A 27,488-nucleotide genomic window follows, 5' to 3' on the forward strand; every position below is an offset into this window, starting at 1 on the left:
GCATGTCCATGACAAAATAAGATTGTGTGTGTATGTGTGGGTGTTAGCATGTGTCATAGGCTATTAGGGCTCCTAATCTGTACCCCTTGTATTTCTCTCCTCTAATACACCCACACAAGCACACTTTCACACACACACACACACACACACTTTCTCACACACACAGACACACACACACACACACACACGCACAATGGACATTTCAGAACAAGTGACTGCCTTTCTGACTCGTGTCTTTGAAGTAGATAAAAAAAAGCTCTTATGTATGTTTTTCATCATAAAAACTCATATTTTGAAATAAAGACAGAGGTGATACAATGGGAACATTTTACTATTATCTTTCATTTTACAAAATCATTGTGTTTTCTGCAGTAAAATGGGAAATAAGAGGCAAAAAATTGCTTTAATTTAAAGGGGGGGGGTCAAAAAAGTTTTGTTATAATGGATGTCAATGGTAGAAATCTAACTTTCTTTATTCAATCTGACATTATACAAAATAATGCACCAGATTGAATATTGAATATTATATTTTTCCAAAAAGTGGTGGTATATGATCAAAACTGGCATCTAAAGGTTTCATTTTTAATTGTGATTAATTAAATCACAACATAAATTGAGCAATAACCACTTCATGAAAAAAAAAAAAAAATATGGGAAAAAATATTGATATATCATAGTTTTGTTGCAGTTTAAAGGTCAAAATCATAGATAGTAAATAATATGGATGTATCATCAAACATTGTGTTTTTCAAAAAAAGCGGTTGGTGGTATATGATCAAAACTGGCATCTAAAGGGTTCATTTTTAATTGTGATTAATTTAATCACAACATAAATTGAACAACAACACTTTCATGATTTAAAAAAAAAGAATGGGAACAAATATTGATCTTTCATAATTTTATTGCAGTTTAAAGGTCAAAATACACTAAATGTACCAAACATACCCAGTGTAAAAAAAAATTAACACGGCACAGGGGTTAAACTGTACAACATACCATTTTATTCATCCCTTGTTGTACTTTGGTTGAAAATCACATATGAAATACAATAAATTAAGTTCAAAAGAGGGAACAAATCTTGACTGAGATCATCATAATTCATGCATGAAAGTGTTTTTTAATTTCACATGTATAATAATTTCAACCGTGGCCGTTCTCATATCACCTATACGGTGAATTAAAGAACCCTTACCAATCTGTTTGGATTATTATTTTATTTCATCAATTTGTTCAGTGATTGATCCTTTATAACAAAAAAAACAAAGTTTTTGTGTGTCACTATGATCATATTCAAGTTACACTGTCCTCACCTCCATTTGGTGACAGCACAGTCAGTTTATCTCAGGGGCACTTTACACGGTGAAAACGTGAGTTTTCCCGTTTTTGGTTTTAAAAAAAAAAACCCGTTCAGACACAATTTATCTGACATCTTCACCCGTACACAAAGTTTTCAGAGGAAACGGGCCGAAATCGCTGAAGTAGCAGCCATGCCAAGCCAATAGTCAGCGGTGACACAGCCTAGTAGATAGCTCTTCCGGTACAATTTGATGCATACAACCTTACTGTAACCGAAAATTAATGCCACTAACGTTCATAAAGCGGTTGGTGTAAGCTTGGGGTTACAAATATTGTAAAAGACTGTCCTCTTATTTCACCGCATTGAACTCGGAAAAACAGCAGACTTGCTGATAGTGAAGGGGCTTCGTGAGCGGATATTTTCCTGTTAGGCGTACTTCAAAATAAAAGTCAACTCACGTGTGTCCAGCGAAATGCTATGAATGTTTAGCCAGTGAAATGCTTTTACTGTGAAGCCGTAGCCTTAATGCTCCTTTTGTTGAACAGTAGCCTAACTTAACCGCTGCACGCTGATAGTGTTTTTTTAATGTAGAGCCGTGTCCCTGGCATATAGAAGTGACACACGTTTATTTAGCTAGAAAAACAGGCAGAGCACAACTCTTTCCCTATTTGCTTGTAGGAGCGATTGGTGGCACGATAACAAATGCATCAGCAACAGCACAACGTCCATGAGCACAATGAATACAGCTCGGTGATCCGCCATTGTTGTTGTTGTTTTCCAACTGGCGCACGTGGACCTACAAAGACGGCGCATGCCTATTTATATCCAAACGCAATGCGCATGTGTGAGGGTGGAGCCGTGACGTCAGCGTTATCAGGGGAAATGGTTTCGGTGTTTACAGGAAACCAAAACCGTTAAGTTTTCCAAAAAATCCTCCCTCGGAGGTGATCTCAAAAATCTGCGGTTCATGCCTGCGTTTGCGTTTGCGTTTGCTGTTTTCCTGTAAATGATATAGTGCAACCGCAGAAATTTTTCTGCGTATGCACCGTTTTGCGTGGCCGTGTAAAGTGCCCCTCAAACATCACGTCACCAGCCGTTTCAAGACTGTGAATTACGGTTGATATGCAATTTAACATGAAGTACATGTGTGAAGGGAAATATTTAGCAGTTAGTAACACAATCATTACATGTATGAATGTAAATGTAAAACCCCACACAAACCTAACATTAATTACAATAACTTGTGGACTAAGTTTGGCTGTGTGACAAAATGCTATAGATATTTTAAATGTATGTTCACAAGGTTCTATATATGCGGTTGAAACCATTATAATACAAAACTTTTCTTTAAAAAGATTTTACAACTTTATGTTGTTGAGCAAAATACAGTTAAATATCTTATAATCGTTGTATACAATATAAAGGACCAGGCAGGGCTTTCTATGGTACTTGTAAAAAAAAATCTCCATATTTCTGTTTTACAATCAACACATATCTTTCTTTTATCAGCCATCTAGTACAAACAAGCATGTGCTTATCCTTCCTGTATACAGTATGTTTTGTGGGGACATTTCCGTGGTGTAACGCTGTTGGTACTGCTCAGGCGGAGTGGCCGTGAAGGCCGGCCATCGAGGTGAAGGGATATGGGCTGGACTCTGTGTGAGGGATCGATGATGAAGGATGACTCTGCAAGGAAACAGACATTGACTATACACTGTGTGCAAAATGTTCAGGCAAGTTGTATTTTTGAGGATTAATTTTATTATTGAACAACTACAGTGCTCTCGGTCAATCCAAAATGTTAAAGAACCTAAACCTGAATGTTTACGAAAGTAAAAGTGAGGTTTTGTCTTTCTTACGAGAATATATATATATGTTTTGCTATTATTATGCAACTATTAGTATGCAGAATTATTCTGCAACTAAATAAAAAAACAAAAATGTTTCCTTCTCACTTGTTTATTTTCTTCTGTTAAAGTGAGAATAATAAAACAACTCAAAATTTACAAATAAAAATTTCTGACATGTCAAAAAATGAGGATGTCTTTAAAGATACTAATAGTTGCCTTTAAAGATGAGCTAGTTGGACCTTTTCGGGTTGAAGATGGCCTCAAAATCAACTCCCAAACCTACTGCCAGTTTCTAGAAGATACTTTCTTCAAGCAGTGGTATAGGAAAAAGTCTGCATCTTTCAAGAAGACCATGATTTGTATGCAGGACAATGCTCCATCACATGCATCGAATTACTCAATTGCATGGCTAGCCAGTAAAGGCCTGTGGTGAGAAAATCAAGCAGAGTGATACGTTGTAGAAGCAAAAGGTTTATTCTCAATATCAATAGCAAGAAAACTCCGCGGAGTGGTCACTAGTTCCAACACATGTGAGTTGTTGCAAAGAGTGACGAAGTTCCCTTAAAGTCATGGCATATTTAAGGACATTTGTCTCCCAGGAGGGAGGCGTCTAACAGTGAGTGACAGGCTGTTTTGCAGACAGTTCTAATATACATGCATTGTTATTGTAAAACATGGGAGGGGTCAGGTTGATCTGAGTTGGAGGAACAGGCAAGGGGGGGGGGGGGTTGGGGGGAGAAAGGAGGGGGAGACGGTTGAGAGACAGACAGGTTTAAGATACAACAATGGCTTCAGTTCACCATAACCACAATGCAATGTTCTCAATTTGGCCAGTCATGTGAGGGGGAATGGTGGGGGGGACAGTTTGAAGATGGCAGCGGGGGAGTTCTGAGCATAGTACAATAGGAGAGGTGTGGCCCGTCTGAGTGGTTTGTTGGATACGCATTTGAGGAATCTACATTTCAGTTTACAACTAAACAACATTCAATATCATTACACTTATAAGTCTATACAAGATAATAACAAGTGTTTCCTATTGCATTAATAAGTATTCCAACATTTGAGTCCAGAGATATATCATATGCGAAATCTGCCACCACAGGCCTTAAGGATGAAAAATAATGACATGGCCCCCTTCCTCACCTGACCTAAACCCTATTGAGAACCTGTGGGCCCTGCTTAAACGGGATATTTACAGTGAAGGAAATCAGTACACCTCTCGGAACAGTGTCTGGGAGGCTGTGGTTGCTGCTGCACAAAAAGTTGATCGTCAACAGATCAAGAAACTGACAGACTCCATGAATGGAAGGCTTGAGACAGTTATTGAAAAGAAGGGTGGCTATATTGGTCACTGATTTTTTTTTTGTTGTAAATTTTGAGTTGTTTTATTATTCTCACTGTAACAGATGAAAAGAAACAAGTGAGATGGGAAAATGTTTTTTTTATTTATTTAGTTGCAGAATAATTCTGCACATTAATAGTTACCTAATAATAGCAAAACATATATATATTCTCGTAAGAAAGACAAAACCTCACTTTTACTTTCTTAAACATTCAGGTTTAGTTTCTTTAACATTTTGGATTGACCGAGAGCACTGTAGTTGTTCAATAATAAAATTAATCCTCAAAAACAACTTGCCTAAAAAATGTGCACACGGTGTAGGCTTCAAAGTCATATGTTTTCTGTGTCTACTGAACCTTGTAATTTGTGATTGTTCTTCACAAATGTAAGGAAAAATCTTGAAATCATTTCCAACTTTAAGAAATTCTGGTTGACTTGGCAACACTCGTGGTATAAGCATACACTCCCTGAACAGCTACTTTGTCAGAAAGACAACAAAAGAGCGACTGGTGTACAGCCAGTCAAATGCATGTTGTTTTAATAAAGAAATCAGTCAATAATAACTTGTCAATCAATAATCAGTGTTATGTTTCCTTTGGCTGCTTCACAATATAAGCCACCTATTGTTTTGCCTATTGAATCCTTTGATGTGAAGTAGCAGCAGTATAGTGTCGGGTTAGCATTAGCGTTAGCAGAAACTCAAAGATAGCTCTGCTTCGGTGTCAGGAGAGTAAACATTAAAGGTGAAGTAAGCGGTTTATTTATGTTAATATAAGTGTTAAATCGCTCTTTATTCATACAGTGATCACTTACATAATGTGCACGTCTCATAAAGCCGATCTCTCAGCCAGCTGCTCTGCATGTAATCGGCAAATAAACTTTTCGGGGGATCCCGAAATTTATATCCAATCACAAGAGAGAAGGCTACAAACCGAAACCCGTCTCACTCATGGTCTCACTTCCGCGAGTGTATGGGGATTTGATAAAATTGCTAAGGATTGTAACTGTATTGTTTTGAATACCGCATAGTAAACGTCTTCTATTCTTTAATGGTGCATTAATATATATATATATATATATATATATATATATATATGATATATTTGATATATCAAATCAGTCACTGCATAACTACAGTATGCAACTACACTTATAGTAATTATTATAATATGTGTAACTAAAAAGGATCGCAACTTAAAGGGGTAGTTCAGGATTTTAGACATAGGGCCTTATTCCCAAGTTAGCCTTGGTGTTCTTTATCAGTGGAGACCGTTTTCAACACATTTAATTCAGTCCTTCTAGTTGCAGAGTGCGCTCGTGCTAAGCTAGCGCACGGCATCGGGGGGATACCAGCCTGCTACTAAAACAGTCTTACCCACTCCACAGTACACCCGAGGCCAATCAATTATAACGCCAGACTATCGATGTAAATGTCTGTGTTGATAGAATAATTTTAGAAATAAAACCAACCTCGCATCGCATGAATTATGGCATTTTGAGGGACTACTTTCTTAGCAGCAGCGGACTTTTACTTTGCTGTGTAACCGAATCACTACAGCAGAAAGTAAACAGAGCAGCGTGGGACAGAAACTGAAACTGCACTGCCACCAGTCTACCGTCATTCTGTCCCGGTTCTCTGCTGCAGCTCCAGCGGGGGCTGTCTCTACAGACGCTCTTTCTCTTTCTGCCCTTTGAGCATCCCTCTCAATTCTTCATCAGTGTATTCCGGCTCGTACAGGTACGGGCAGCAGCAGGTAAACAAACTATTATAGAGCCTGTAACCTAGGTATTAGTCCGCCGCTGCCGCAGCCTACAAGGAATAAAGTCCCTCAAAATGCAATATGCGAGGTTGGTTTTATTTCTAAAATTATTCTATCAACACAGACATTTACATCGATAGTCTGGCGTTATAATTGATTGGCCTCGGGTGTACTGTGGAGTGGGTAAGACTGTTTTAGTAGCAGGCTAGGTATCCCCCCGATGCCGTGCGCTAGCTTAGCACGAGCGCACTCTGCAACTAGAAGGACTGAATTAAATGTGTTGAAAACTGTCTCCACTGATAAAGAACACCAAGGCTAACTTGGAAATAAGGCCCTATGTCTAAAATCCTGAACTACCCCTTTAAGATGAAAAGCTGTTAGGCATTATTTTGATTTCAGAAAACTTTCGGAAATACTAGAATAGAACAGGAACATTTATCATACAACAAAACTAACCTGGCTTTAATGTTCATGAAATTATCAAAATATTTCTAAAACAAATTTTATTTTTTTATTTGAAATGGATACCAAAGCTACCATTGATGAAAGCTTTTATTTTCCAAAATTGAAAAGGTACGCCCCCACTTCATATCTTGTGTCTTCAATGACTTTATATGTTTTTTTTCACCATATGCACTAGTGTCTCTTCTTTGATGTACTTTGTATGGTTTTAAGATGCACAGACAAACGTACGCTTTTAATCGTATCTTTGGCTAGCGTGTGTGAGCGTTTGCGTGTGTGTGTTGACCTGCACACTGACTTGGTGGAGATGCTGAGCTGTGTGGACGTTGGCGTCCATCAGCAAAGGGGCTGTGGGGGAAGAAGCTGTGTTCTCAGAGGGTTGGTTCACAGGGATGCTACTCCTCTGATAGAAGAGACAAACACACACACACACACAAACAATATTATTATGATAATATTACTAAACACTCTGAGAAGAACTTTGTTTTGGCCATGCTCATGGGAAGTCTGCGCCATAGACGACTCAGGTTATCTTTCCAATGATTTATGACCTCTAGTTTGAATAACCGAGGAACGGAAACAACTGTGAGTTCATACATTTTATTTATTAGTCTAGTTACTATTTTACTAACATTCATAACTTCAGTTAAGCTTCAGGTACTCCTTTTGAGGCCAGTTAATATATGTGTGGGCCTGTGTTGTCTTGGTCTCCATCTGTGTGGTCTGTCTGCAGCATGCCTGAAGTTTAATCCAAAAATGTTGGAGACTGCAAATCAAATTTCCACAATCTTGATGATTACACTGTCTTTTATAAAATCTACTGTAGCCAGATATGGGGAAAGAAAATGTAAAACATATGTACAGTTCATTCATTAATGTTAACACAGGGGTGTTGTGGAATTCTTTATTACAGTCATAATAATTATGTGTTTATATAAGACTAATGCCATCTTGACTCTAAATAAACGGAAGTTAATCAACAAAAGTTCTGACCTGACCTTATGGTGAAGGTTCTGACCGTATGGTGGAGGTTGTTATGTTCTGATTATGTTCTGAGATACTCAAACGGCGTACGGGAATGTATGTTTTGACTGAGATGGCTCCGGAGCTCTGTGTCTGCAAGATAACTAACAATTCTCTGACTGAGGAGAATCTTGTACGTAGGCTGGAATGTTCGTGCGTAATTAGATTTCCCTATAAACTCTTTGTCTGACTGCCTATCGGTGGTCATTTCACACAATCCCATTGCTTGATTGTTGTCTTGACTCATGTTTGCAAACATTAAAGATCTGTTCTATTTTTGTATTTACCATACTTTCCGTACTATATGCCGCACTGGACAATAAGCCGCAGGTGTTATAATGTTTAATTACCATATGTAAGAGTTCGTGCACAGAGGGGATTGTCGGGAAAGAGATGGCTGCTTGAGGAAGCTCCCACATTTCAACAAACAAGTTGCATATTTGCATAACGTACGTAAGTGTTACCATTTTGTGCAATAGTAGCTATTAGGGATGGGCACGAGTGTTTTCGCTACTCGTGTGATCGCTTGCATTCCTCGAGGATCAATCGATTCCCCGTTAAACTTTTTTCTATTTTTAGGACGCAACGCATCTGTCTACAGAACAACGGTTGACCGCAATAAAGCGCTCAATGCTTATGTCAAACAGTCACAGTTGCCATATGATATTAAGGATTTATTTTCCACAAGTTTAAAACACATTTTCCTAACTGAAAGTAAGCGGGCCACAATTTAAACCGATCGAGTAGGTCTGCGGTGGAGAGAAAAAAGAGAGAGAAAAAAAGCATGGGCTGCAGTTGGCTAACATTCAAAATAGACATTTTAAATAAGAAGGGCAGCAAATACAATACAATTATTGTCCTACAATTTAAACACATAGATAGGCTAAATAACTCACCAAAGCAGTAGAAGTAGGCTAGTATATCCAACCGCGTATGCTCACTCCTGTCCGTGACTAATTACCACGACTAATTCCTCGTTAACGGAACGTTACACCGTCGGCTTTTGAATCTCAATCATCCATAATAAAGGCTTCTTATCGTTTGCTCGAATGTGCCCGAAGTCAGCCTGGCTTCTTTACGTGCCTTTCCAAGTTTTCCAGCACCGCATTCAGCTCCGCTGTGCTGTGGAGACCACGCACTGGCTGCGCTGCACGGAGGTGGCAGTTATTTGCGGTTTCTGTTTGACACAACGCTTAGTTTATTTAACTTGGATCAAAATATTTAATTTTGTTAAACTTTACATCCGTTTTGTGCCGTTTTGTACACGTATATAACATTTTAAAATAGGGGCGGCCCGCCGGCTGGCCTAAAGGCTACAAACACTAAAAAAACAAAAAACGATTTTCCTCATCCACCAATCGAGATCATTTGAAACGAGGAGTACTCGAGTACTCGATTACTAACGCCCATCCCCAGTAGCTACAGAATATATACTGTGCTGTGTAATAACAGGGTCGAAAAACGGGGAAAAAGTCGCGGCTTGTAGGCCGAAAAGTACGGTAAACATTGTGTCACCTCGTATTAATTGACTATATTCTCATCTTTTAAAGGTTGGTATTTCAATTCCATGACAATTTGGGGGCTCGTCCGGGATGTCTAACTCGAGGATTCCCTGAAGCACCCTCTGACAGGTTAACTGTGCACAGCCGGAGACTGGGTCCCGGAGCCTAAACCTCTCCCCACGGAGGACCGTAACTGACCTCAGGAGATGCAGGTTGGCGCCTAAATCAGATGTGCTTCAGGGGATCTCCCGATACGGCATCCAAGAACTCAAAAAGACTAAAAAGGTGAGAACACAATGTTTAATTAAAGTTTTAAAGGCCAGGGGTCAATAAACTATAAACTATAAAAGTAAGCTTAGGGTATGTTGGACGACTAGCTTTAGTTACAAGTTGGTTTAGGACAATGGCTTGATAGCTGAACTAAAGGCCAGGGGCCAAAGACCAGGGGTCAAACTCGCATTAGCTGACGAGCTTTTCGAGGAATAAAATAGATTTAACCGGGTTAAACTATTTTATTGTGGTCCGGGACCACAAAAGATATCTTCACTGTCAGGGACAGATACTGGCCAGGGGCCAAGCTCGAGAAATAGGATAGATTTAACTAAGTTAAACTATTTTATCTAGCGCCAGGGGCACTAGGGTCAGGGACCAAACTCGAGGAATAGGATAGATTTAACCGGGTTAAATCTATTCTATCTAGTGCCGGGCACTAGGTGGTCCGGGACCACTAAAGATATCTTGTGCCAGGGGCACCACTGTCAGGGACAGATACTGGCCAGGGGCCTAAGCTCGAGAAATAGGATAGATTTAACTAAGTTTAAACTATTTTATGGTGGTCCGGGACCACGAAAGATATCTTTACTGTCAGGGACAGTGCGCAGGATCCATAAAAATGTTTTGGCAAAAATAGATCTAAAATAAAGAACGTTCTAAAATAGTTATATATAATACTTATAATATTTTCAAGTACTAATTGTGTGTGGTTTATTTAAGGTCTCTGTGTCTTCTGTTGGATCTGTCCTCCACTGCATTCTCTAAAATTCAATATTATTGTAAAAAGGGAACAGTCCGTTTAAACAAAAGGAGTTGGAAGTTGAATTTGAATGTTGTGCAAAGAATGTGTGATAAGAGTGGGGACTCACTATACATGTGCATTGGTAAATGTATGGGAGGAATATGGTCTTTCCAGGAAATGTGAGCTTTAGGCTCATTAAGATAGAAAAACTAAGTTAGCAATTATTTAAATTTTAGAGAAATAAAAGTTTTTTTTGTTAGGCCTTTGTTGCAAAGTGAACAGAGACAGTGATTAGCTTAAAGGTAAAATAACTTTAACCAAAGTGTGCTAGGCTCCTCACAGGACAATTATCCCAGACCTGGTCTCTCGTCTCTGGCCTAGAAGAACCTCCTCTCTCACACCTCCGGTTGCAGACCAAAACCAGCTCAACGAACTAAAGCTGTTTCCACATCTACACCTGGATACAGCCCTGCATCTGCCAGATGAGTATTTTCCAACTACCACCTTATTCCATTTCAAATGGGGTCCAGTTCAACATGACTGGCCTAAAGAAGAGATCCTTTTATGACAGAACTAATGTGAACTCTGTGACAAGGACAACCTCTGTATGGCCCAGCTGAAGGCCTATGGACAAATGGAAAGGGCGGACGAAGAGGACCAGAGGCAGAGGCAGAGCCAGCAGATGTGGCTAAAACACCAGGAACATCAACATGGCTGATTCTGTGTTGGGACAACTTGCACTGGGCAGGGAATGTCCTGAACAACATCCAGAGAATGGACGGCAGTTGCAGTTCCAGGGGCGAGAGGCAGTGGGAGAGTGGGAGACTGACTGGACGGAGGGGAGAGACAGAGAGGGGTCCACAGGAGGGTGAGGTGCACCAAACATGCAGTGACTCTCACTGTCCAGTAATATTATTATTATATGCTTAATTTTCCCATCTGAATTGTCTACACCAGAATTGTTAGTGTCACGCTAGGTGATTACATTTTTGGCTAATTATGGTATAGTATATCTAATTTGTTTTGATAGACAACTGAGTATTGTACTGTATCCAGGTCTCTATGTTTACATACCTATCTTTGCAGGTGAAAACATTTACCCAAAACACGGCTATAGGCCGAGCAAGTGACTGCAGTGACTAAAGTAGTGTTGGTTTAACCACGAGAGCTTTCTTTATACACACACAATTACGAAACAATTATTTAATGATAGAAAAGTACTTCTAATATCGCGCTATAGCATCGTTTGTGAGCAGAATTTTCTAAAAATAACAGTGTGTAAGACGGGATGTTATTATTCCCAAGCCACACAATTTCCAAAAAGGGATAATCATTTTTAAATGACTTCAGAATTTTCAAAATTAGTTAAGCCTCTGCAGAGCAAACTTTATACATGATCATGGACTGACTGATGACTAAGACTGACTGTTTAATTATTTTACAACCTTTTCCTAATTCACTGCGTTCTCCTTACAGACAGAAAAAGGCAATAGATAAGTCTTTTCTCCCTCTCAGCAGAGCTGATAAGAGCTCAGGAGGATGTTCCCAAAACAACGTTTGTTTCTCGACAACACGGCAACCCGTGTTTTGACCAAATTTAGTTTATCTTACACATAAATGTGACTTGGGTAAAACTTTGAGAACATACGAACAATATGTCGAGTTTCTGAAGAACTTAAAGAATTGATTAATTGATGTGCCTATTGTTTCCTCATACCCAAAAGTAACTCATAAGATAGAAGAAGCTAAATTAGAACATGTAAGTAGAAATAAAGAGGATGAATTACTTTTCATAGCAGCTGCAGTTCAAGCACTAAGGGAGATAGACTTGCATGCAGCAGGAGGGTCAGGGATCAAAGAGGGAGGAGTGAGTGCGATAGAACCAAAGTACATCAGCCGGCAGAGCAAAGCACACACTTCCCCACACTACTCACAAAACAATAACTTCAGAAACAATTGGAGAAAAGGACAGTGTAACTTCTGCGGGAAAAAATGGTCAGACCATACCAATTTAATTCAAGCAGCTACAATTAAACTTTCTTCTTCCCCTATTGAAGACCCACTAATGCCAGTAGAAATAAATGGGTCCACAGTGTCTATTTTGGTTGATAGTACCCCTTCAAAGAGTATATGCTGTTTGATGTTGAAATTGAACACTCTTATTTGCAGTGATAATATAAGACAGCTGTGAGATATGACTAGCAAGATGTTACCACCAGAGTCAGAATTGATTATCTTTGTTGAATGTTGACTATAGTTTTTGATTTTGTAAATCCAAAAGTTAAAACGTAAAGTGCCAAAATAAATTGTTGTGCAAATTAGCTGTAATGTTGAGATCTATTATATTTTCTTGTTCCTGCTGCCTATGCAGTGGCTCAGACACAGAGATTCTATAGAGAGAGCTGTTGCTGAGGAACAAATTATGAGATACAGAGACGCATTTACATACAATACAGTGCCTAAAATTATGAGAGGAGATTGACCCTTGGACTCCGTCTGGAAAGTATCCTAAAACTATTTACGTTGCATGATCTTGAGATATTATAAATGTTGTTTTCCTTCATTTCAACTTGGTTGTAATAAACGTTTCCTTTTGACTCAGATAATTAGCTTATTGACTATTAGACATTTAAATGCACATGATTAGTGAAAGAAGCAAGGAACATTTACTTTATGATTCTACAATGTGTGTTTTATCAGTTAAATAGTCACACACACAGGAGAGAGTAACTCATTCTAAGGTTTCTTTCTACATGCAGTCACAGACGGCAGTGAGTAAAAACAATAGATAAGGTGGCAGACCTTGAGAGCAGCCATAGCAGCCTCTCAAACAGACAAGCACACGAGCTACATCTGAGTAAACACATTTCGCCACAAAATATATTTATATCAAAGAAGCTACCTTTTCAAGTTCACTTCAGATTATTTTCAGAAAGTTCTTGAGTCCAGCCATTAATGCACCACAAAGTCATGGTTTAGGTTCAACAGTGTTGTCTTTTTAATTTGCATCCAGAGAGCCAGTATCTGTTTGCATTTAGAGCTTAAGGTAAACAAATTAAGAATGAAATCATGTCTCTGGTTAGTGGAAAACTTGACCCATTACAGTTTGCTTATCAAACTGGAAAAAGTGTAGATGATGCAAAGCTCTTTATTATAGATACAATGTATAAACATTTAGAAAAGCCTGGATCTCATGTTAGACTGTTATTTGCAGACTTTTCTTCTGCTTTTAATAAGATGCAGCCGCATATTTTAATTGAGAGACTAGCTGCAGAGTTTGAGTTACCCCATCAGATTCTGCTGTTGCTTTAAATTTCTAGAATAGAAATGAATTATTTACAAATAGCACCAATTTGTTTTAACTAGGCTTCAAAAAACTATTTTAAACTATTGTTTAAAGTATGTATTGTGTCCCTAACAGTGTTAAACATTGGATTCCTTTCAGAGAGAGAGACAGAGAGAGAGAGAAAGGGAGTGTGTGGGTATGAGTGAGTATGTGTGCTGGTGTGGTTGAGTGACCATGGGACACCAAAATTGAGTGCCTGTGTGTGTGTGTGTGTCCGAGAGAGAGCGTGAAAGGATGAACGGGCATGTGTGTCTGATTGCGTTTGACAGCCTGCATGTTTTTGTGAGAGAAGGAACGGGAAAGTGTGTGTGTGTGTGTGTGTGTGTGTGTGTGTGTGTGTGTGTGTGTGTGTGTGTGTGTGTGTGTGTGTGTGTGTGTGTGTGTGTGTGTGTGTGTGTGTGTGTGTGTGTGTGTGTGTGTGTGTGTGTGTGTGTGTGTGTGTGTGTGTGTGTCTGACTGACTGCATGCATGTGTGTGAGAGGAAGGAGAGATTGATAATCACTCTTTCAACAGGTTTAGGACCTCTGACCGCCAGAAGAAAGAAGATCTACATTGATAAAATGTTTAAATTTGATAAAGTCCTGCGACCTAAAAGCCACCATAGCGATACACAATAATACCCATTGTATTGTTTTTTTTTCTTTAGCTCACTTCACCTTTGTCTGGATAAAATGTGTTCACACATTTGTTTAGAAAACTTTGATCTAGAATATGATGACACCTGGACACCAGGCCTTTGATTTGTGCTAACCTTTAATTATATCCTGCAACTTAACATTACCCTTACGGTATATTAATCTACGTTTAATAGTTAACATTAATTCTTTCTTACAATATTTTATTTAGTTTTGTTTAGAATTATACTGCCATATAACATTACTTTTGATTTAAATATTTTAAGCATAGCTGTTTAATTTTTTGTTAAACAGAACTGTCTGAAAAAATTTTTTTCCTCTCTAACGATCTATGAGGTTTTTTTTCCAAATGATAAGTTCTGTTATAGTAAGTATAGTTAGTGCATAGAATTCTTTTGACCTCCTTTTGCCAATTGTGAGGGGGTGGGTTTGCTTCTATGTGTATAGGTGATGATGACCTGTGATTTCTGTCCGTCTATTTTGAATACACTGGTCAAGGGGATAAAACACCTGAAAGGCCACTCAGGCCTTGGCGGACAATCTCACAGGCCATCATGTAGAATTTTAATACGCTTTTGTTTTTCCATATAAACTTGTTTATCCTTTAATTATTAGACCATTTTTTAGAATAATTATATTTGTTATTTATTTATTTTAAAGAGAAGGGAATGTTGTGGAATTCTTTATTACAGTCATAATAATTAAGTGTTTATATAGACTAATGCCATCTTGAATCTAAATATTCCTAAGTTAATCAACGAATATTCTGACCTGACCTTATGGTGAAGGTTCTGACCGTATGGTGAAGGTTGTTATGTACTGATTATGTTCTGAGATACTCAAACTCCGTACGGAAATGTATGTTTTGACTGAGATGGCTCCGGAGAACTGTGTCTGTAAGATAACTAACAACATATCTGGCAGAGGAGAATCTTGTACGTAGGCTGGAATGTTCGTGCGTAATTAGATTTTGCTATAACTTCTCTGTCTGACTGCCTCTCGGTGGTCATTTCACACAATCCCATTGCTTGATTGTTGTCTTGACTCATGTTTGCAAACATTAAAGATCTGTTCTATTTTTGTATTTAAACATTGTGTCACCTCGTATTAATTGACTAATTTCTCATCTTTTAAAGGTTGATATTTCAATTCCATGACAGGGGTATGCACAAAAACCAGATGATAATTTGCTACACCCACAGATCTGGAAAACTTCTTTTGGACTTTTGATATCGAAAGTCTTACGCAGGAAGAAAGTCTGCAAATTTACTGATAACATTAAATCATTTTAAATGCAAGGAACATGAGTCGAAAAATCTCAACAGTCCTACTACGGTTAGATAACTGAGAGAGTCAAATCCCTAAATCGTTACAGATAATGGGAGTTACAGGCGGGAGACTTTCTGCGTGATGAAATGGAAAGATAGCATATTTGGCAACATGCAGTGATATGCTTGTGAACAGAGCTCAGGCTCACTCGGGGGAGATCAGCTCCGTCTCTGGCAGCATGAAGCTAAATGAGCTCTCCATAGACCACAAAAAGATTAAACCGTGACACATGTCAGTGCTTTCCAGTTATGCCTTTAATGGCGTAGCGTAGAAGAAGAAGACCCATGGACTATTCAGTATGTAATTCTCATTCTGAAGAGGTTATCAATAATGTTGAGAAACCAACTAAAGGCTTTCAAAAATAAAACAATTGATGTAGGTCTATTGCCGGAATGTTGCCTGTGCATGAGTTTCCTCCACAGAAATAAAACATCGGAAACATAACACTGAGATTAGCGGTGAATTATTACTTTTTTATGGTGTTTTTATAGTGTTCTAACAGTTTCCACATTATTGTGGATTGATTTAAAGACACAGAGGCCTTGACCTTCGGTATTTCCTTTTTTCCTAAAGACCATAAAAGCATGCTGTGCATTATGCATGCAAACTGCTGCACGGTACGCCCAAAAGTTCATCATCGCAACAAAACGAAATCTGCTGAGATGTAGAGCATGGGAGCATATAACCAGTTTAGTGTTTTCTGATTTGGCAGTGACTGTTTTCCAGCCAGCCAGCCAGGAACCACGCTTAATACAAGCCAACTAATGTTATTTCCCTCATTCGCAGTATGTGGTCTTAAGACCATCTTGCTGAATGGAGGTGTGCATTTTAAAAATGTGATGTAGCTACAGCTAAAGACCTTGTCCCGGATCAGGAATGATCAGTGGTGACAAACATCTACTCATAAGTACTCAAAGTTATTTTTTCCTGTTAGTTAGGTCAAATGTTGAAGGAAAGAAACTTGCATAATATAGGCTACACCATTTGGAGTTTTAAAAATACAACCCAACTGGACAACATCACTGAGAGACTGAGCTTCAATTATACTTAGTTTGCCTGTACCACTTTCTTTCCATCTACTATCTGAGATGCATTGTACAAAGATTAAGATAAACCCTTAACTGACACTTATTGAATACCCAGTCAAATGGCCTGGAACCTTCTGCCACCAAAACTGTGATTTATTAGGTCTACTACATCACTGGCAATACTAAGATATGCTGGGAGAGTAGTTGTTTTTTGTATTTTATTAATGAATAAAGTTAAGTTTCTTTTAAAGGTAAACTGGCAAAGCTTAATACTTAAAGTGAAAGCTTGGACATAAAGACATTGTTTTGCTTTTAAAAGCTGTTGTTGCCATGAACCAATCTTTGAAAGGTTTGTAATGAGTTCCAGGCCTCTTTCAAACCCGGTGAATCACTATAATTTACATCAGCTGAACATGGTCCCATGATACGATTAGAAAAGTCTGGAGACACTGAGCCAGATTAAAATCTTCCTTTTCCATTTATCAATGCACAGCAAAACGCTGTGGCTGTATGCTATCAGTTTCTACTGAGATAGCAGAGTTTGCACAACAGATATTTCTCTACTTTTGGTGCAGCTAGCTGGATATGACCCACCAATGACTTTGTGATTGACATTTAAGTTTAACAGACACAGATTATTGACGACATAAATATAGTTAATAAGGCTTCTGCTCAAGCTTGTTCCAAACTGTTTCTGGTCCCTTGTGGTCAAAAATCACAATCAATCAATGTGTGTTAAAGAATTTTTTTTTAAATATTGTTAGTAAGGTTAATTAATTGTTGAAATATGTGTTGTTTGCTGATGATACACATTTATTTTGTTCTGGAGGGGATCTGAGGCAGCTTTTGGATACAGTGGAGAAAGAACTGAAAATCCTAAAACGATGGTTTGATATTAATAAGTTGTCTCTAAACTTAAAGAAAACTAGGATCATTATATTTGGATACAAAAAAATCAAACATGAAATAAAAATCATGATAGACAATGTTGAAATAGAAAGAGTCTATGAAAACAATTTTTTATGAGTGATCATAGACCACAAATTATGCTGGAAATCACATATAAAACAAGTAAAAAGAAAAGTAGCCATGTCCACCGCAATACTATATAAAACAAAAGATGTACTCAATTCAAAATCATTACACATGCTGAGATGCAAATTAAAGAGAGTTACATGCATCTAATTTAACTTAATTGTACCAAACGTCCACATATTATCTTCATCTTCATCTTCAACCGCTTATTCGAAACCAGGTCGCGGGGGCAGCAGCTTGAGCAGGGAACCCCAAACTTCCACATATTATATGGACCAATAATAATTATAATAATAATATATAAACATGTGTCCGATTCTGTGTATGTGCATCTTACCAGGTCTTTCATGCTGCCCAGCACCGCTGTGGTAAGAATGCCTGTGAAGAAGGCCACAAGGTTCAGGCAGGTGAGGATCCAAATTGAAACGTACAGAGTGAAAACTTCCTCACAGCTTTGTACTCCAACAAACTCATAGTAGTTGCTGAGGTAGCCTCCGCTGTGGAACAAAACAACAGCTCTATTTTTCACCGATGATTTTTTTAAATCAATTAGACAAGATAATGAATTAATGACAAGACAAAGCCGGAAAAAAATGGTATTTGGAGTTTCTTTTAGTTGTGATGACATGACAGTGACTATATACAGAGAGATAATATATAGGATAACGCTGCTTGGTCTCACTTGGCACAGTCGTACAGATCACAGCAGTAGCATGTCCCGCTTCGTACAGTCATGCTACAAGACTCTTTTAGATTCCAACATGACACCTGCAGGAGGAAAATTGTGGTCACTGTCCAATACGACATGGAAAAACTTCCTTCAAAGACTTATCGTTCATAAAGAAATTGTATGAATTAATTCAAAATGTAGCTGAGCGTGCCCAAGCTTGCCTGAATTGTTATTCAGATTGTAATAACTTGTCTGAAATAGTCAGTATTTGTCTCAATATTTTCCTTGTATAGTCATCTTTACTTACTGAGGTGTAGAAATTCTCATAGATGTAGCCGCTGCCACTGCTGTAATACTGGCACCTGCCTGCTTTCAGTGGACGCATGTCCTTGCAAAAGTTAAAACAAGAACACCAATCAATCTTTGGTTTTTTTTAGATAATTTTTTGGGCATTTTCAAGCTTTATAAGATAGTACAAAGTTGAAATGGGGAGACAGAGAGAGAGGGGGGATGACATGCAGTAGAGGTCCACGGGTCGTATTCGAACCCGCGACCACTGCAACGAAGGCCGGAGCCAATATGGTACGCGCTCTATCCACTACGCCACCGGAGCGCCCCAACCAATCAATCGTTGTTAACAATTTAAATGAGAAATAACATATCAAAACAAGCATGGAGTTTATTACATACGATAAGCCAATATGGCCGTGTGTACAAAGTGACTAAAACCCATTTGAAGTGAAACTGCGTTGCTTATCGCTCATTTAAATTGGTAAAAGAACGTTTATTTCACTGGAAATGGGTCATCTTGTAAAATTCACAGAGCTCATGTTGATTTTTATTTTGGTTTACTGACAACATTTTAATGTATTTTAAATACAGCAAATCACTTTTGGTTCAGGAAGAGATTGATAAGGTCCCTGATGTAACTTTGTAGGGTTTATTTTAAATATTTGAGCTATAAGACTTATGAATGAAGCATGGGGCACCCCCGTGGCTCACCGGGTAGAGTGCATACTGCTAAGGCCATGTCTTTGTCGGCCTTTTGCTGCAAAGAATAAGGCAGTACACCGAGATTGTCCTGACATAATAAATTGACAGGTGAGGTAAAACATTTGTGTCTGGACTTAATTATTTCTGACAGTTTGAATAGTGCATGAGTCAAGAAGCTACCTCCCACACACAAAAGCACGATGACATGAATTTCAGTAACTTTGAGAATGTGTTCTTCAAAGGGAGGCCTGCACTCATAACTCTTTATACTAAAGCACAACTGTACTTTCATCAAACTCTACATGGTCTCATGTTTCACAGGAGAGCATTGGTGTAACGCAGCCCTACCCTGCGTTCCGAATCGCATACTCTTTCTTTTTTCTATTCTACATACTAGCATGCTACAATTGGGACATACTTTTACTTATTTACTTAACATCGCGCCTTGATCTTGCCTCTTGCTTATATATCCGTCGCGTCCCTGTTTGTTTTCATATGGAGCCTCCGTCGTTGTGACGTCACTTCCCGTGTGCACTGGATTATGGGTCAGAATCGCCCAGGATGCTGTTTTCAACACAAAAAATCTTGGCCGGATGTAGTAGATATCCGGGTACTTCTAACCGTCCTAAATCTGGCCACCAGAATCGGGACATCCTAAATCTTTTTTCTACCATACTAAATAGTAGAAAGTATACTATTCGGAACGCAGGGCTAGTCTCTCTCCCTTTCTGTGTGTGTGCTGATTGCAGGGTTGGAGTCAGGTGTGTGGCAGTCAGACACCAGCATCCACAGCTGCCAGCAATCACCTAATCTTCGGCTCTTCAAAGACCCGTCTTAACCTTCGAGACCTCAACAGATTATAGACTCTGTAGACACTCTCCAGCCCATTCACCTGTTTGCATTCTGCCATAAATTACTCCTGTTTCCTTCTGCCACAGTTCTCTAAAGCTCACTAACTGACGAATCTGCATTGGAGGTGTAAAAACCAAACATCTCAAGAACAATCAAAATATGGTTAATTGAAGGCAGACAATAACAGTGTATGGTTGTTACAGCCACTGATGAATGAGAAGTGAAAAGATGTGTGTTTCTTTCTGTATAAATAGGGAGTCAATTCAATGTATCAGTCTTCATTTATGAGGTTTAAAAAAACAGGAATGTGGCTTTCCTGTCTTTCACGACAACATCAAATTAAGCGTCCGAAAATGCTCAGTAATCAGATCATCAGATGTCTGGACGTATTAAAGGTCACATATTATGCTAAATGCACTTTTTTAAATGTGTTCTAACATATCCATGGGTCCACGGTGTGCCTAGAGACTGCCAAAATATAAAAAAAAATAACAATCTCTCCTGTTCTCACTCTCCCCCTTTCTGAATCCCCCACCCCTCTCCCCCAATATACTCCAGTCAGAATTTTCCCCTTTTCTGACCTCACAAACTGGAAAGCCAGAAGCTTCCACTGTGCAGCCCACACCCCTATTTCTTATTGGTCCACGGCCCTGACAGACAGAGGGTGAGGCGTATCTGGCTTTGCTTCCGGACAGGGGGCGGGGGCAGCTCAAAGATTGTATATTTACGAGGGGAGCTGCAGCTCTTTTTAAAAAATAGGCCATTGTGAGATTAGCTGAACATCAGCATATTACAATAAATTATCTGAAAGTTTTTTTCAGCAAACAATTAAAGAAAAACGTATTAGGGACCACTAAGACCATATAATATGGTGTATAATAGAACCGAAAAGTGTATAATATGGGAGCTTTAAGCCAAGGACAACTGGACTCTCTTCAACAACAAGAAAAAAAGCTGGATGGCAAAAGTTAAAAAGACAGAGCTATAATTTGTGGGAACTTTCTCGAACTTTCGTGGACAAGAATGTGTTGTGTCAATATTGCGATATTTGCGCACACTGCAGGCCAAGAGGCTGTGTAAGTGGATCACAGTCAACACGCAAAGTGGTTTATGTATGCCTTACCGTCTACTGTTACTGCTTTGCTTTATCATGCAGTTATTTGATTTTTAGTGATAGCGTGAGCTCAACTCACCATGTTAAAGACAATACACACGCCATCGATCACCAGGCACACAAAAGACGTGATGACCCCGAAACTAAGGAACACAATTGCAGACGTCAGCTGGGGGAAGAAAGAAAAGCATTAGTAAGGAATTGTCCACATAAACTTTGTTTTTAAATACCAGATTGGAAAAACCTAGTGTGTTGTTGTTGTTTTTTTGGTGGGAGCACAGTTTGACAAGAATTCAGATTATGGCCCAGAAAATGATATTTTCCTTTTCAACAGATAAAAGTTTTTCATGCCAACTGTTGAAACCACACTAAATCTTTCATTTAATTGCCTGATCTTTAGGGTGAAGCTATGGTTTCTCTTCTTCAAATATCACCATGAATGCTCAAAAAACATGCTGCAATAGGTTAGAGACTGATATCGGTCTCAAAACAGAAATAGGATCTTCTTTGCTTGCTCCAACAGTGACTCTCACTTAAAAATCAGGATATTCTACTTAACTTGTTAGCAAACAAATAATTGCATTAGCCCTCTGTAACTTATAGCCACTGGCTGTGTGGAGCCGACTGTCTTTCATTCCTTCTCTTAACGTTAATCACAATCGCAAATGACCACCTCCTGGAGAAAATGACATTGTGGAATTCAAATTTAGAGAAAAAATCCCCTTTTGAAACATTATTTTCGTGTCGTCTCTGACATTTTAAAGTTCTTATTACAAAACTTAACTCTCTACAAATGTTGAGTGAGCCACATGGAAAATGTAATACCGACAGAGGGACTGTGTCACAGCCATACATATTTGACCCAGAGTTGGCATCTGAAACATGGAGGAATAACTTTACACATTTTATCCAGAAAACAGTTATGGAAAATAACATGATTAGGCTATAGCAGGCACATGCTGCCATCACTTAAGCAATTTGATTTCTTAAACAAATCAAATTATATAATGTGTTGTTCTCATACTGTAATGTTAATCACAATACCTATACAATTATTGTTTACACTTGGTAAAATGACAATATTGTCAAATTAACTGTAGACCTACAGTATATTCTGTCAGTTGGGAGCATGTTAGAACAATAAGTGTAGGCCTATGCTACACAAGTTTAAATTAAAATGGGGTATTTTATTAAAATAACTTTGTACTGAAGGGACATAATAGTAGATCATCAAGAAGGCTATAATTCCCAGTTATTTACCATACAAACATAGCAGGGCCGCCGCTCCCTATACGCAGAGTACGCAGACTGCGTAGGGCACCAAGTTCCTGGGGGGGGCACCCCAAAAAAAAAAAAATTATAATTTTTTTTTTTTTTTTTTTTTAATTAAAAAGGAAAAAGAGATGGTCCGGGGGCCCCCCAAAATAGTTTTTTTTTTTTTTAAGTTCATGATAATCATTACATTACAAAAAATATATAAATTAGTTATGAACAGGCCCATCGTTGTTTTTTCTTAATTGTGTAACCTATCCAGGGGTGGATTACTGCACAGGCACACCGGGCACAGGCCCAGGGGCCCAAGGGCTCAGGGGGGGCCCTTAGCCAGAGATACTGATAGTAACTTGTCATGTTGCATAGTCAAAGAGCTCAGTCACTGATGTCAATAACAGGGTCCAAAAAGGAATAGCCTAAATATAAATACTCATTAAAATGTAACAAGATAGAAATCATCATGGGCCCCTCAACTAGTAGGGGAGAAATACAAAAGCAAGTTAAAAACAACAGCATTAGTAGCTCTGTCTAAGGGGGTTGAAGGCCCCCTCACACATACACAAATAAACTTTATATGTGTGAATTCTTAATTGTTCATATCCACCCTTTATCTGTTGAAATGGGCCTCTCCATCAAAGAACATGGGTCTGCAGACCAATATACTGTTTTTACAGTTGCAGAGTAAAGAGTGCTACCTGTTTAAGAAAAATCTGAAAAATAATGTTCCTTCTGCATCTCAGGATTTGATATCTCTCTAGTCTCTAAAATTTCCTCACAAAGTGCACCAGATTGATGCATTTTACTTTAAAAAGGTAAAAAAAATTCCACCCACCCCCCAACAAGGTACAGGGTCCCTCCAACAATACCCCAACATCCTGTGGGAAACACTGACTTCCTTAATATGTTTTTGCCATTAATTGTATGTATCCGTGTAGAAAATTCAGTGTACCTGACTGGATAGGGACAAGTGGGGGGCCCTTTAAGAGTGTAAGCCCAGGGGCCCATTATCTCATAATCAGTCTATGATCCTATCACTCAATTCCTTTGCAAAGGCAGTTTTTTCACAAGTTAAGCTGTTCTTTCTGTTAGTAAATGCTGGCAAATGTGCCAAAAAGCAGTCGCAGAGATCTTGCAAGGGCAAAAAAATTTCGCTCGCGCCCTGCGGTTTTTTTTTGGGGGGGGGGGGGGCTGGGGGGGGCATCACTGACAATTTCTGCTTAGGGCACCCAAAAGCGTAGCAGCGGCCCTTCATAGACTACTGTATCTTTTGGTCTGCACTCCCTACAATTGGGTGGGGGAAAATAATGACTCAGGATGCAGGGTTTGAGAGTGTGTCTGTGTCATATGGAGAATATACTGTAGCATACCAGCTGTTTGCGGTTTTCTTCCAGGAGGAGTCCAAGAAGTCCCAGGAATGATCCGAGGGTCAACTGCAATGAACACAGTAAGTGGTATGCAGAATAATGAAAAATTTAAACTTTGTTATGATTTTGTTCTCTGAACATCAATGTTGCACCTTATTTTATTCTTTGTTCACCTGTGTAATCACTGTAGAACAAAACTATCAATCATCAATTTCACAGCCTAAAATGATGTCCAGAGCAGCCTATTACAAGACCACAATGAGTAAAGCCAAACCATTGGCAGGCGCTGCAAGGGTTGCAGCTCCATAATAGATATCACATGCTGGAGGATGTTTTAATAACTTCAAACACATTTATTTGTGGCAATGTTTTCTTTCAAACCATGACAACCAGTCATCTTCTTGTACTTCATTGCATAAATAATGATTGGGGAATTATCAAGGGACAAATAAAGCACTTACAATAACTCCAGAGGCGTAGCCAGTCACATTGAGGCTCTCCGTTCGGGTGGTTGTATAGACTCCCAGCACCACCAGCAGAAGGGACAGACTGAGCATGCCCAGTATGAGCCACAGAGCTCTCCTGGCCCTCACCATCATCTCTGCCGCAGAGGAGAGAGAGAAACCCTCATTCAGGTTAAATGGCACAGTGTGGTACTAATACAACACAGTAAACTAAGACTGCCTGCTTTGCAAGCTTGGAGCCTCTTGGCAGCTGCCATGTAAGGGGCTAAAATGTAACTACCCAAAATGTAATTTAAAAAATCTTGGTTATTACATGTAGTAGCGAGCAAAATATTTTTCTCCTAATAGTGAAATAATTGTATTACATTATAGAGTGAGTCAATTATTTATGGATTAAAGGGCTAATTGCTCCAAGGTGGAGTGTAGTTTCAATAAAATTATTCCTTCAAGAGCTCTAATGTAATTCTAAGCTCAAAGTGTTCATACGCAAACTTTGATACTACACTACAAAAATATGTAAAATGTCACAGGTTGCTACATTTTGGGCAATAAATTACTACATTTTGGGTTTAGCATTTTTTCACATTATTGATCAGTTATTAGATTTAGGGTGTTGTTAAATGTCTTTAATAAATTTCGGGTCGTTGTTTGATTTCGGCTCGTTGATACATTTTGGGCTCTTACATGCCTAAATATCAAGAAAACAAACTGAATTCAAACTGCTTTTGCTTTATATAGCCTATAACTCTTAGAAACACAATCTAAACCTCTCCATCTCCATGTAGTTCAGATCAAATGTCATGAATGTTTACAACTCAGCATGAGAATGCAAGAAAGTGGAATTAATTCCACCTTGCATTTTTTGATTGAAATTGAAACCTGTTTCAATTTCGCCTTTTTTTCTGTGTTATTGTTAAATAAACACCAAAGGGTCATGATAACAGCCGGAAGTAATGCAACCCCCAAACACCCGTAAACTTGTACAATAATCGTAAATTTAGAAGAACTTAATAGCATGAGAAAATAAACATCAAATTTCGCTAATCTATGTGGAGGAGTGTTGAACATATATTGTAATGATACTGTTAATGATAAAATGTAATAAAGTACAATATCATCGCTTTACATTAGGTAGGCTATTTAAAAGGCAAGAATTGGTCATAATAAACGGTCCAAATGTGACTCTCTTACACACATACAGTCATCTAAATATTAGATTTATATATGTAAAAAAAAAAAAAATTAACTATGGCTCAATATTAGGCCAAAAGCAGATTTAAAAAAAAATATTACAATTAAAATGCAATAATGTGATCAGGCTAAGCCCTAAAGAGTAGCATAAAGTAATTAAAGGTCAAACATATGTTTAACATAACTGTCTATGTCCCAGTCTCATGTAACTGTAACATCTAACCATCTTTTCTCACAGTATTACCTGTTGCGTGGCGCTTTGGCCCTGGTTTGCCCGTTGCTCCTTGGATCCTTGCAGTCATGATAAATCCACTCACTTTGAAATACGAATATCCCTTCTGACGGCTGGGACTACTTTAGGTTTTGGTTCAGTCTTATACAAATCTTCTCACACAGGCATCTACTGCGTGGTGTGTGGGTGTACTTCAGTGAAGATCAATGATCCCGCCTCTTCTTCATTCAAGAGGCGGTCTGGACATGCGTGCGTCTTGTGCTGTCAACACACTCCTATCAATTCAGGATGTTTTTAAAATCAATCAAAAGGGCGTATAACATTGCTCATTGGCTTAATGTGCTGCCAAAGTGGAAAGAGACCTTGTGCCTTGTGTTTCCTTCCACTCTCTGTGAAATGGGTTTCTATCTTTCTTTGTGCTGTGCAGTATTTTAATTCATTTAACAATAAAAATTGATTTGAACTATACAAAGTGTAGTCACAGAAGTGGGATATTTAAGATTTCTACTTTTAAAACGCAGCAGGGACTTTCTTCAGGACAGGACCTCAAGATTTGATACTTAGGCAGCAGCAGCAGTTTTAGAGGGCTGTACTGTAAGATGTCATTAGTTTCCAACACTTTGGTGATGGGGAGCCTGATAAAACTTACTTGTGTTGCCCTGTAGGTAATCAAGACTTGTTTGTATGAATGAATGATAAACTGTATAGGCTTTCTGTACTTAAAGTATGGGATAAGTGTTAAACAAAAAAAATTGTATGCAGGAAACAAATGGGTTGGTTGACATTTTGAAATAAAGGGAGTCAGCAGCTGTAGTGCAACAAGATACATCTCACAATCTGTGTCAGGAGGTTTAATGGATGGGTAAGCTTCCCATCTGTGATCTGTAATCATCACAGTAAGTTTAGCTAAATCTCTTCTCTTCTCTGCAGCAACATACATTGACACCTGTGAAAATACCACAATCTACCAAGATGAATGAATTTATATATAAATATAATTTTTTCATAGTGAGAGTGAATTAAGGCATCATACCTTATTTATATAAGGTATGACGCATTTTCATTCAACTATGTATTCTATTTGCCATTTAAAATAGCCTGTTGTTCTAAGAATATTAAAGAAGAAACATATGCTTGTTTCTGATTGGCTATAACAAATATCATTCATGATCCTGTTAATCTCAAACTGTATAACTTTTACAGTTGATGTTACTGAAATTGGTCTAATCTGAAGGGGCTAATTTGGCAGATTGAATAGCCTACAGGTGTTCCATAATGATTGTAAATTATTAGTTTTTTTCTTTCTTTTTTGGCATCGATCCTTTAGATTAGGCTTCTTACTACCAACGAGATAGTTTAAGTTAATTGTAATAATAACACAATAATTATAATAATAATAATAAAACACTAGTCTAATATTATTCTAAAACAGTTTTTTAGTTGAAGCTGAAGTAGAAATGCATTTATTTTCATAGTTTAAATGTTGCTTTAGGTCGAACAAGGAGATAAAATTCATGATAATTTGCTTAACGTTTTTATGAATTACAGCAGCTACTAGGCTTGCTACTAGGCTTAATGTGTATGTTTGTATCTGTGTTTTGTGTATATTTTGACCATCTGACCATCATTCCATGTCCTAGAAAACAGCGCCCTCTTTCGTCGCTTTGAAGACAAGGCGCTCCCAGCACTCGCTGCTAAATCGGCTAGCATTA

General features: G+C 38.4%; 1 protein-coding gene across 1 annotated transcript; it reads right to left on the minus strand.

The window, feature by feature from the left end:
* Nucleotides 1–1,497: 1,497 nt before the first annotated feature.
* LOC307271424 (transmembrane protein 255B) lies at nt 1,498–25,927 on the minus strand. Its single transcript, XM_080053875.1, has 9 exons — nt 25,789–25,927; nt 24,351–24,490; nt 23,893–23,955; nt 21,333–21,422; nt 18,602–18,682; nt 18,307–18,392; nt 17,962–18,121; nt 7,010–7,114; nt 1,498–2,983 (listed from the first exon to the last, which is right to left on the minus strand). Exons 1-9 carry the CDS (start codon nt 25,844–25,846, stop codon nt 2,897–2,899), a joined length of 870 nt encoding a protein of 289 aa, XP_079910001.1. The 5' UTR covers nt 25,847–25,927; the 3' UTR covers nt 1,498–2,896.
* Between the last annotated feature and the right edge of the window lie 1,561 nt (nt 25,928–27,488).

Source organism: Ammodytes marinus, assembly GCF_949987685.1.
Source record: "Ammodytes marinus genome assembly, chromosome: 3".
Taxonomy (NCBI): domain Eukaryota; kingdom Metazoa; phylum Chordata; class Actinopteri; order Uranoscopiformes; family Ammodytidae; genus Ammodytes; species Ammodytes marinus.

What these genes read in the sequence shown, in the direction of transcription:
- LOC307271424 (XM_080053875.1), bottom strand. Translation starts at nt 25,846, where the DNA reads ATGACTGCAAGGATCCAAGGAGCAACGGGCAAACCAGGGCCAAAGCGC. An exon ending in AAGAAAACCGCAAACAGCTG is followed by an intron (nt 21,423 to 23,892) that starts GTATGCTACAGT and finishes TTCTTCCCCCAG; the next exon opens with CTGACGTCTGCAATTGTGTT. An exon ending in TGGGCAGCATGAAAGACCTG is followed by an intron (nt 7,115 to 17,961) that starts GTAAGATGCACA and finishes CTCTTCTATCAG; the next exon opens with AGGAGTAGCATCCCTGTGAA.